The following is a 12,349-nucleotide window of genomic DNA, read 5'->3' on the forward strand; positions in this document are numbered from 1 at the left end:
CTGTCCTGTCGGCTTACAGAGGTGCGACAGACAGACAGACAGACAGACGTACAGACAGACAGACAGACAATCATACACAGTCGTCAGACGCCAGGTACATCATCCATACACCAGCTTCATAAATGATACATGAACATGGTGGTCATCAATTATATATGAATGGCATAACACGCGAGAACCACACTGAGCTACTCTACAAGTGACCCTGACCTTGCTAAGGTGACACTGACTGACGACATGTTGTCATCCAACATCATCGCTTCCAAAATACACTCGGCAAACGTCTGTGACGGTGACACAGTGTCACTACAATACAGTGGGCTACCTGCATGTCACACCCACAGTTTGTCACACCAGTGTGTCCTGTCGGCGTCGTGCTTCTGTCAAATGACGAGTGACGTGACACAGCGCGTAACGCGAGTGACGTGACAGCGTGTAACGTGACCAACATGACACAAGGTGCTCCATAAACAACGTGGAACATCGTGTAACATGCTGTCACCGAGCCTTTCAAGCCTCACCCAGTGTATGACGGTGTGTGTCACAATACGTGACTGACATTCCACGGTTAATTGTTGTACACCAAGTGACCAACTTACTGACAACAACATAAACATCTTGCGCAGGTCCATGAAACTCGCTACATGTGGCAGGTGCCGTGATGTCTGCTTCACCTTCCAAAGAGTTTACTACATTATCGGCTACAAGTGTAGCAGGATCGGCACTGACACTGACACAAGTACTAGTGTGCGCTGCTGTGTCATATGTCACGTATGCTACATCACACCATGTAACTAAATCATTAGCCACGCAACAGAAATAATCATCAATCACTAAATATAATCACCAATTACACGAAGTTTCCGGATCACCAGATCACCAGATTCACCAGTTCACCAGATCATGCATTTGTGTACATCTGGACTTGTGGGCCACGTGTCACGATTGTGGGCAGAACTAAACACTAACTCAGTGCATCTCGATTGTCTGTCACGTGGCTGACCACAAGATGACAGATGTCAGCAAGTGCAGCTCTCTGCCTGACAATGCAAAGATAGCTTGTTGTAGAATGTAGATGAGCAGTTGTGAGTGAGCAGCACAGTAATGTCTGACTGACATATAAACATTACCCGAATTACTAAACATTATCTGAATTACTAAACAGTATCTGAATTACTAAACATTATCTGAATTACTAAACACGTGTTAATAACCATAGAAACATTACTGCACGAGTAGTTAAACATTTGTAAGCTCTGCACGGACTAACTAAACATTCTGTAACAGCTAGAAAATAGTTTCGCAATATTTATTTCTGAGCGTCACCAGTCCTGACGGGCGGCCGACCAGGTAAACGCATCAACAAACAACACAACAACAACCGCTATACATGGCAACAACTGCGACAGAAATGGAGTTAGTTCAATAACCACATCACGGCCTCCACAACGACACCAACACCACAGTCCATGTTCACCAGCACACGACACCGTCGTCTGTCCAGTCACCTGACGCCAGTCGTCGACGTTGTTTCAACGTAGGTGACGTCAGCTATCTGACCAGCACGTAGCGAACACGTGACAATACGAGAAAACATTGGACGTTGCTTTGCTCATATTGAAAGAAGACATGAAGAAATATTGTTGCAGGGGAAGAAAGCGAACCACAAGCCTTCACGTGACGTAGTGAATCACATGGAGGAAACACTTCCCTCCCTCTTTTTGTCTTCATTACCTCCTCCACCCTAGACACTCCCAGCAGCTACAAGTGAGTGCAACTCATTCCCCCTACAGACAGCCGCTACATCGCCCTCCACAAGGCGGCGGAGGGAGGGTTTGTCGGGGGCCACTCTATAGGGTGTTGTTACTCAGCAGGAGAGGGTACAACACCATGTTGCCCGAGTCCCAACCCAGAAGCTCGTTTTTTCTGGGGTCGTAGGCCAGCTGCGCCGTGTTGCCGTAGGGGTTGGTGAAGGCGATTTTCACGTTCTTCGCCTCATCGGTGTAGGCGTCAAAGGCGAAGCTGATGGAGGTCCGCTGGCGGTTGGCGTGGCGCACGACATACAGCGTCCCGCACACCATGAAGGCGTTGCCACGAAAGTTCAAGGGCAGACGAAGCGTCCATTTCTTGAGGACGTTGAGGCTGTCGGGGTCCAGCTTGGCCAAGAACACCACGTCCTCGTCCCAGTCTTCTGGGGGTTTCGGGCGGTAGTTGCGATTGTTGCCGTTGTCGTTGTCCCCCATGGAGGTGTCGCTATGTGAGGCCGTGGGGCGAAGGTTGGCGTACAAGACCCACAGACCGGTCTGGTCCACGGCAAAATCCACGAGACCCTCAACATCCTGGTACAGGCGCTCGCCGCCGGACAGCTGGGCTTCCCGGTGGTGCAGCTGGTGCACAGCCACGGGAGCACGCATGCGCAGGTCGTAGCGGACGATCTTCCAGGTGTCGGCCCAGTGGTAGTACAGGGAGTCGCGGAAGATGACGTGGCCCGTACCCATGTAGGGCATGCGCTCGTCCAGCTCGTACAGTGTGCGCGTGTCGTTCTGGGTCAAGGCCGCTTCGTCGTCGAACTCGTAGAGTCGCGTGCCCCTGCTGCCGTGGGTCACCCACAGTCGCGTGTCTCTTTGCCCGCTCAGGGGCGAAAGGTCTCGTAGCCACGCCCCCTGGTGGGTGGAGGAGCCCGACTTGAAGTAGGGTTTGCCTATCATCTGTACGGAGCATACTGAACAGACCAGCCAACAAACGGTTACTGTGAGAACAACAGGAAGACAACAAGTGCAGCCCTTACTCCCGCCTCCTGTTGCACGTACACCTCAACTGATTACATACACAGTTTGACATAAATCTTTTAATATATTTTATACTTATGAAACACAAACACGTTTGTTACAGACAGTTTGAGTTACAATTTCAACTCGTACAGTCAGGGCTTCTGCTAAGGCTGAATTCTTCAGATTTTTAAGGGGTCCCTGTTCTTCGCCCAAATTTGAAGGGGACCCCATTGACGAAAGTTGAAGGGGTCATCCGAACTTTCAATGCGTACTGTACGCAATTTTTTGCATAAGCAGAAGCCCTGCGGTACAAATAAGTTAAAAGTCCAATGCGCCCCGACACGCACATCACTGGGAAGGGGGGGGGGGTATTGGTGTTTTACGCCGTGTCAGCAACTATGGCTATATCACGGCAAGCAGCCAGCCCTGTAAACATGTCACGTGCAGAGAAAGAACAGCGTGCCCGAGACGAGAGCTGAACCCAGGACAGCCAATCTTCAGTGCATTGGTGACAGACGCTAACCGTAACGCCACCGGCCGCCTACATCACTGGGAAGGGAGCAGTCGTCGTTCAGTGTGGAACACTTCAAGGGAGGCTACAACAACTAGACTTGGTGAGCTAGGGAAGGCATGTGTTACTTCCCTTTATTACGAAAAAAACATTTTGTTTGTTTGCTTTTTTTTCTCTCTCTCCCTCTCACGATGAGACTGTATGTTACTTAAAGACACACAAGCTCAACTTTATAGTTCAGGACATGCAGCTGTGCCTCGGACAGTTAGTGAGGTATGGCTGAGTGTCAGCCACAGAACATGGACAGCATCACAGACATGACAGCGAACAGCCACATGTAGTGGCAAGCGATGTAGTAGCAGGTTAGTCACAAGATGTCAGTGACAAGTAGTGTTACACAAGATGTCAGTGACAAGTAGTGTTACACAAGATGTCAGTGACAAGCAGTGTTACATCAGATGTCAGTGACAAGCAAGTTACTCCAAGATGTCAGTGACAAGCAGTGCTATATCAGATGTCAGTGACAAGTAGTGTTACACAAGATGTCAGTAACAAGCAGCGCTATACCAGATGTCAGTCCCAAATGGTGTTTTAGTAGTGTCAGATGTCAGTGACGAGCAGTGTTAGATCAAGATGTTCGTGATGACCAATGGTCTACCAAGATATTTAGTGACAAGCAAGTTACTCCAAGATGTTAGTGACAAGCATCATGACAGCAAGAAAGTTAGTGCCAAGCAGTGTTATACCAAGACACATGCATGTGGAGGGCAGGCCAAGGTTCAGCAGTACAAGACACGGGTCAGCAGCAGCCCCGTGACGGGGGCGAGCAGGGAGGTGGCAGCACTAGCGAGCAGTGCAGGTGAGGTGCTGGACAGTCGCCTTGCACCTGCAAAATACCAGTGACCACAGTTTGCTGCAGGTTCGCCCAGTTTCACAAAGACAAACTCAGATTCCTAGAAATAAAGTGCCCCCGAAAAAGAGCAATGCACGCTGGGATATATAAATATATACTTAGGTTCCTAGAACTATTCTGGGCCATGAAAAGAGGAAATGTACTCTGAGAGATATACAATATATTTATTTAATTACAGAACTATAACATAGCCTGACAAGGGGAAATGTGGAATATATAATGTCCTGAGCCATGCAAATGTTAGAATTAATGAATGCAAGGCATTTTTGAAGTCAGTACATTGAAAGCATTTTTAAACAATAAATATTAGAAACATTTCTAAAAGCACCTCATTTTGTCTTTTTATACTCACTGGTTATTTATGAAATATCATAGCGTCTAAAAATACCATCAAATGAACAATAACAGATTTACTTTCACGTTTTCTGGTTTGGGCTTTCCCATTGGAATACTTTAAAGTAAAATTTATTATAGAAAGTGGAACTCTGAAAAAATACAAGTAGGTTTTAATGATTTTATGAGAGAAATCAGAAATGGCTTTGCGATAGAAGCAGGACTACAACACTGCTTGTTGATACTCCACAGTGAAAAAAAACAGACAAAAGGGATTTGAATATGAACGACTCCAGACAAAAATAAATAAATAAATAAATAATAAACTACACAAGGTCAGAAGTCATCAAAGTTTCAAACTCTCTCAAATCTAGTGTGTGGTGTAGACCCGTGACACCAGATAGCAGCACAGAACTTTTTTAACGTTTACATGACCTTGGAGGTAGCGGGAGCGACTAGTGCACCCGCTTCACCCAGCTCCACCCTGGCCAAGAGAAATGGTGGCACTGCCTTGTGGACGTCACTGAGAAGACCTCAGGTAAGGGAGAAAACCCTGACAGAAAAGGGGATGTTAGCATGACATCAGGGCGCTTTCCCCGCCGGCCATGGCACTGCAGCTCCCCCACCCCATGGCATTACTGGCCAGGGGTAGCACCAGTGTTGGCGAGCAGGCGACCTGCCGGGTGGACGGGTGTCGGCTGTGGTGGGACTTGGAGAGAAGATGGGCGACACCAAGAACCCAGCGACAGGACACGATGACGCCGTGCAGCACAGACCACACCACAGTAGTGTCAGCAGCTTTCACATTTGGCAACGACTGCGTGTCATTGTCACTGTGACTCCATGTCCGCGTCACCCATGGCCACGACCTAATGTGAGTCTACGAATCAGTCCTCGTGTGACAGTGTTGACAGTGCTGCAGCGCCCAGCGTCTCCGGACAGTTGTCGTCGTTACCTAGAGTGGTAGACAGTAACATGCGATATACGTCACATGCAAAGGTTAGAGGACAGTGACAGCGTGGCAGTGTGCGTGTCATGTCAGCGACATGACAGGTCCATGTGGATGGCAGCAACATAATGACGTGTGCTGTGCATGCCTTTGTAATGCCACTGCCAGTCGTGACGTCACACCTTACCAGCTTCACGCGGTGGCAACGTCGGTGCAGGTGTTCTGGTTGTTGTTGACGCAGTCGTGGTGGTAGTTATAGTAGTAGTGGGTGTGGTGGTTGTCTCTGGGGGCGTGACGTACACAAACCAGTGACATCATTACACATCAGCTAACGATCTTACAAACATGAACTAAAGCACTAAAGCTACGAAATCAACTAAAAGATGTTGCAAAAATGATTTCACGAACATGAACAAACAAAAAGCTGCAACGGTCAACAGAAAGTAATGAAGAATACAATCAGATTTAATACAAAGGTAATTAAGCTGACTATACATATATAGTGTCTACTGCATCATAGCATTAAGGCTTAGCCCGTCACCTACATCAATAAGCTTTTACATTCTTTTAAATTACAGCTTTAAATAGCCGTCTGACCCTAACCTATGACCTCTGGCAAAGCAAATAGTTTGGGGTCAGTGCTACAATGTTTACTCAAACACGACACAGGGTAGCTGCCATGGTACCACGTGTTTACCTGCGCTTTCGTTTTGTTTTTGTTTGTTTATTTTGTCCCAGACACGTTGTTGTTGGTATTTGTGTGTTGATTGCCGTACATTGTTACAGGTACCTGTGATTCTTGTGTTGTAGATCGTTAGAGAGACAAGAGCCGAGTGTATTTGTATGTTGATTGTGTAGATTGCTAGAGAGCTTGTGTATTTGTATTTTGTGTTGATCGTTAGAGAGCCTGTATATTTGTATGTTGGTTGTTGTACGTCAGCAAGCTGTTTGAACATGTTTATGGCAGCTGGCAGTAATATCAGCTCGTTGCATCCCACCAGGCTCCGTGTACAGGTGATGACACACCCCAGAGGAAGTGTGACAGGTGGGTTGGATGGAGTGAACTGTCACAGGAAGACAGCAGTGGCAGGTGAACTGTCTGTGTGGCCTGTCAACGTCCAGCAGAAGACAAAGACGACGGCAACTCGTGGACGAACAGGTGGCACCAGACAAGAAACTTATTAGCAATTAGCAGTCACCTGTATGAGACAGTGGTAGTCGCACACACACATGATGGACAGACAATAAGACATGAAAGGACAAAAGAACGAAGGTATGAAATGAGTGCAAATGCCAGGTGTCTAGTGGACAAGACAGACAGAGGACCTTACCTAGGGTCGTGGGGGCTGTGGTAGATGCAGGCTGCCTGGTGTCAACACACAGAGCTGCAAAAAAGTGAGTTTACACAGAACTTTAGCCCCCATCAGTACCACAGAGCCCAGACCCCACCAGCCAGCTAGGCGAAGGGACATCGCATAAAATATAGATAAACAAGTAAAACCATCATCATTATCATCATCATCCTTCTCTAGCTATATCTGAGTTGCTTCACTTGGAGGCACATAACTGGAGCTACAAACGGTTTGCACAACTTTGTCAGTATGACATTAAGTTTGATAAATACTTTTGTGTCTCTTTCCGTTCGTTATTGCACATAATCATGACAGTGTCTCAGTACATAATCATGACACTATGTCAGTACATAATCCTAACATTATGTTAGCACATTATGGAGTCAGCGCTGATATCACGCTAGGAAGGCAGAAGTCAGGAGTGACAGATGGAATGAGGATGTCACTCACTGGGGCAGTGTCCCATGTCACCCTTCTCTCCCTTCTGTCCCGCTGGTCCGACTGGCCCTGAGTACATGGTGACAAAACGAGGCTTTGTTAGTACAGCACGACTGACACAGTGACACAGTGACACACTGACACAACAGGGGCTTCACGGGGCGACATGACCTTTCTGCCCAAGGGAGGCAACACGTCCCAATATTGACGAATGTCGTCGTACAAGTTACTGTCCTTGTCTGTGTGTGTGTGTGTGTGTGTGATACGTTGTAAGTTATTGTGACATAAATAAGTAATGTATACCAGTTGCTAGCCCTGTGTATTGTGTCTAAATGTATCATAACCACTCAGTATGTAACACGACTTTACAAGAATAGAAACATATTGTAGGCAGCAATGTTCAGGCATTGAACATCCTAAGGACGAGGCGGGTCACGTGAGGTCCTGCTGCAGGGTTGTAATAAGGTCAAATGTCCTTCTCACAGGTCAAGTCGACAGTCTTACGGTCCAGATGCACTGGACAATTTACAATAAGATGCACTGTGAATAATGACCCTCAAGGCCAGGTCAAAGGTCAGAAGTCAGTGAAATAGTCGTGTGCCTGCTGCAGCATTGTCGGAACTCATCAGTTACTGACAGCTAGTGTTGTTTTTAAACTTACAGATCAAACAAAGAGAAACATGAAGCCACAGTCTTCTGTGGACATCATAGTCAGTCACATATGTATCAGCAAGTCGAGTAATAATAACATTTGTAAAGGGCTGAAGCACCATGTTAACAATACAAACATTCTTACTTCAGAGACGAAGAACCCATTACACCTTAAGCTTCAGATTTTACAAAGTATTGCAAAAGATAATCACAATTCTTGTAAACCCTTTTCTTAGTCCACATGCTTTTGACACTGTTCAGCAGCATTGTAATGCACGATTATATTTTACAGGGGCATGATGCTGGTCATATCATAAAGCTCAGTGCATGAAGGCATGCAGGTGTGACCGTTACACTCAGGTGCTCAGCAGTTACGTGAAGACAAAGCAGCGGACAAAAGGACCGGTCAAGGGGAGGGAAGGAGGTGTATGGGCAGCCAAGAGCATGTGGACGAAGTGGCTTCACGAGCGACAATATTCGTGTCAACACTCGACACATTTCGTGTCCACAGAGATATGGTACGACCTCTGTTCTTTGTCCACGCCTTACCCGACAACCCCTTATCTCCTTTGTACCCCTTTAGCCCCGGTACCCCGGGAACCCCAGCCGTGCCCCGAGGTCCGGGTGGGCCGGGTGGGCCCTCTTCGCCGCGTCTACCTCGTTTTCCATCCTCGCCGTTCACTCCGTTGAAGCCCCGTTCTCCTGGAACAAAGTGTACATCACTAGCCAAGTGCTCAAAGTGTACGTCACTAGTCAAGTGTACAAAGTGTACGTCACTAGTCGCCTACACAAAATGTACATCACTAGCCAAGTGCTCAAAGTGTACATCACTAGCCAAGTGCTCAAAGTGTACATCACTAGCCAAGTGCTCAAAGTGTACGTCACTAGTCAAGTGTACAAAGTGTACGTCACTAGTCGCCTACACAAAATGTACATCACTAGCCAAGTGCTCAAAGTGTACATCACTAGCCAAGTGCTCAAAGTGTACATCACTAGTCGCCTACACAAAGTGTACATCACTAGTCACCTACACAAAAGAGCTAAAAAATCTCTCCCTTTTTCTCTCTATCTCTCTCACACAGCCACACGCGCTCGCACATACACAGAGATGGAATTTGACTTTTATATTCAGGAATGATCGTTAACACTAAGATAATGTTTAAGACAGCAGGTGACCTTTGACACACAGATGAACTTCAAGGCACAGATTCACACACGCACGCACACAGCGTATGAAATCACCTTACCTGTAGGTCCCTGTGGGCCAGGCTCACCTGCAATAGAAAAAACTTATGACACTCTGCACTTGACAGGACACATTTGTTTCAACAACACAACAACGACGACGACGACGACAACGACGATCGTTAGAAGATGTTGGAGAGCCAGAGTTTCACTTGTTTGAGTTTGGTGTAAATATTGTAGACAATAATTATCCGAAACCCTCGGTAGTGAGATGTCTACGAGATAAGATACAGCTGTCTGAATGATCGATGTGAGTGGTGAACGTCAGGGCCTCACACTCAGTGTCCCAAACAAAATGTACACAGCAGTAAACATAAACATGTACGTCAGCAGTAAACATAAACATACACCTCAGCAGTAAACATAAACATGTACCTCAGCAGTAAACATAAACATGTACGTCAGCAGTAAACATAAACATGTACCTCAGCAGTAAACATAAACATACACCTCAGCAGTAAACATAAACATGTACGTCAGCAGTAAGCAAAGAGAACACAAGTTGTACAGTGCAAATACAAATCGCCTCAAGATGACACGTGGACAGAGCTGTCAGGTGTCGCTGTTCGTGGACTGATTGCTCCTTCCATCACTCTGTCCTTTACGGAAGATGGCGAAAGATGGTGTGAAGTGCGGAGTTCTTTTCATGTTATTTGTGTTTGTTTCAATGCTTGTCAACGTGTTCGTTCAGCAGTCAACCACGCAGAGCCAACGACCAAAGCCCGCAGGTGATTATCCCAAACTGCGCTACCTGAGACAGGTGACTAGACTGTGACTGCAAGAGGAAGCAGGTAAGTCTGGAAACAATAGAAATGGGAGACAATCCCACCCTGTGGGCAAAACCCTTTACACTTCGCTACACAGAAAGCCGATTACCTCCCTTTGTTCTCTCCATCACCGCTGGTGGCAGCGGCGGCTGGTAATAACGGTACCTGACGACAGCTGGTCGACAACTAACGGTACCTGCTGACAGCTGGAGAGATTGCAGTCCAGGAGTATGACGACTGACATACAAGCAACAACAACAAGATTTATCTCCAGATAAGCAACACCGCCTATACACACACCAAACGACATTTATGTTGGTGTTTACTTGTGTGTTGTCTCGTCACTTGGGTTGTTTGTATGCTAGCAGTAGTTTGTTTGTTGTTTGTTGTTTGTATGCTAGCAGTAGTTTGTTTGTTGTTTGTTGTTTGTAGGCTAGCAGTAGTGTGTTTGTTGTTTGTTGTTTGTATGCTAGCAGTAGTTTGTTTGATGTTGTGTTGACGGCGGTGTTTACCTTGTTTATATTTTGACCGCTGGCCGCCGTCTGTTGCTCTTGTCTGTTGGCGGGGCTGTTGTAGTAGACGTGGTGCTGACTGAGCATTTTATGTCATGGATGTGTCGTGACATTGTACAATGTGTCGTGACACTGTACAGTGTGTGTCGTACTGTGTCGTGACATTGTACAATGTGTGGTGACACTGTAGTCTGTGTGTCGTACTGTGTCGTGACATTGTACAATGTGTCGTGACACTGTAGAGTGTGTGTCGTACTGTGTCGTGACATCGTACAATGTGTCGTGACACTGTAGTGTGTGTGTTGTGTCATGTACATGTGTGTGTGTGTCGTGTGTACAATGTGTGGTGACACTGTAGTGTGTGTGTCGTACTGTGTCGTGACATCGTACAATGTGTCGTGACACTGTACAGTGTGTGTCGTACTGTGTCGTGACATCGTACAATGTGTCGTGACACTGTAGAGTGTGTGTCGTACTGTGTCGTGACATCGTACAATGTGTCGTGACACTGTAGAGTGTGTGTCGTACTGTGTCGTGACATCGTACAATGTGTCGTGACTAGCTGTTTCCATTATTTTCTCAGATGTCACCACAGCTCACACTAACATTGTAGTAGTAGTCAAGCCTTCTTGATGTCGCTACTGTCTGATGTTTACTGTCGTCTACCTCTGTCAACGCGTGACCACCACAACCACAACATCAAAGACACGGCTGTGACGATGACAGGAGAGGGAGGGTCGCCGTCTGTCATCGACGTGAGCTCAAAAGAACAAAAGCGATGGAGAAAGTGGAAATACAAGGAAGGGGAGAGAACACGCCACGATAATAGCAAAACTCATTTATCTCCCGTGAAACAAAACTTCAGCACATGGTCATCAGAGGGCGCTCTGCTTAACCTGTGCTTTCGTAACCTGTCTTCTTCAAACCCACGTAATTAGTCGATCGCAGCGACACCGGGGGGCAAGGGGAGACAACATCAGCACGCCCATCGAGACAACACGACATCAAAAGCATCATCAAGGTAAAACATAAGACAGCGACTGACGACACAACGGCAAAGCTCGCCTTTGACGCCCGGGAACCCAATCAGTCCTCTCATTCCCTTCTCTCCAGGCTCACCTGTGTCACCTTTGTCACCTGCACACACATCACCGTCAGGTAAGACAACATGTCGGTAGTCTCGTGTACAAGTCACCACCACGATCACCTGTGTGTCCTTTGACACCTGCATATGCAAATCGTCGTCAGGTCATGTCAGTCGTTATCTGATGTGCAGGTCAGGACCAAGGAGGCCACCTGTTGACATCCGTCATGTCAGGGTGACGTCACGTGCATGGGGTGCACTGACTGCCAGGTACCCAGCCTGATATTGCACTTTGTCAGTCTGTATCCGGACAAGTCATTGCACTTGAAGCATTGGAAGCTAGAAGTGCTGCAGGACGCGGTGAGGTTACTTCTACAGAATAAACATGCTGAGGCGTCACGTGGTCTGTCAGTAGAACCACAGCGTTGACATCTACACCTGTGGCAGTTACAGGACACCCAGGGTATCAATCTTCAAGTGACACCAACAGAAGACTCTATCTGGTGGTGCATTGCAGTGACCTTCCTCCTGGAGCGTGCTTACAAAATGGCGACGTCCCTCAGTGACGTCAACTAGCAGGAAGTGACGCACAGCCCTCGTCAGATTTTCTCAACCATAGCAATTATTTATCTCAGATTATTTTTAGCAAGAGGAATAACAGTTGATTAACCTTCAATAACAAGCTACCAAAGCCCTTGAAAGTTGCCGTCGTATCTCACTGCAGTTGCTTGTGGGTGCTTGTGACAGAGAGAGGAAATAAGGACAGAGAGAGGAAATAAGGACAGAGAGAGGAAATAAGGGCAGAGAGGTGAAATAAGGACAG

The 12,349-nt window shown here is 47.0% G+C and overlaps 1 protein-coding gene across 10 annotated transcripts in view; it reads right to left on the reverse strand.

Annotated features, from left to right (window-relative positions):
- Positions 1-136: 136 nt before the first annotated feature.
- LOC112553675 (gliomedin-like) overlaps positions 137-12,349 on the reverse strand; it is a 47,996-nt gene continuing 35,783 nt past the window's right edge. For 5 of the 10 annotated variants that reach the window (XM_025221053.1, XM_025221052.1, XM_025221049.1 and 2 more), the window contains 7 exons: positions 11,508-11,579; positions 9,166-9,192; positions 8,468-8,620; positions 7,280-7,336; positions 6,809-6,862; positions 5,665-5,760; positions 137-2,722 (listed from right to left, as the gene is read on the reverse strand). In XM_025221053.1, the coding sequence (XP_025076838.1) occupies positions 1,851-2,722; positions 5,665-5,760; positions 6,809-6,862; positions 7,280-7,336; positions 8,468-8,620; positions 9,166-9,192; positions 11,508-11,579 (1,331 nt within the window). In that variant the 3' untranslated portion in view covers positions 137-1,850. The remainder of the gene's footprint in view (positions 2,723-5,664; positions 5,761-6,808; positions 6,863-7,279; positions 7,337-8,467; positions 8,621-9,165; positions 9,193-11,507; positions 11,580-12,349) is intronic. The other 5 variants (XM_025221056.1, XM_025221055.1, XM_025221054.1 and 2 more) reach the window with 5 other exon arrangements.

The sequence above is a fragment of the Pomacea canaliculata genome, linkage group LG13 (assembly GCF_003073045.1).
Source record: "Pomacea canaliculata isolate SZHN2017 linkage group LG13, ASM307304v1, whole genome shotgun sequence".
NCBI classification, from domain to species: domain Eukaryota; kingdom Metazoa; phylum Mollusca; class Gastropoda; order Architaenioglossa; family Ampullariidae; genus Pomacea; species Pomacea canaliculata.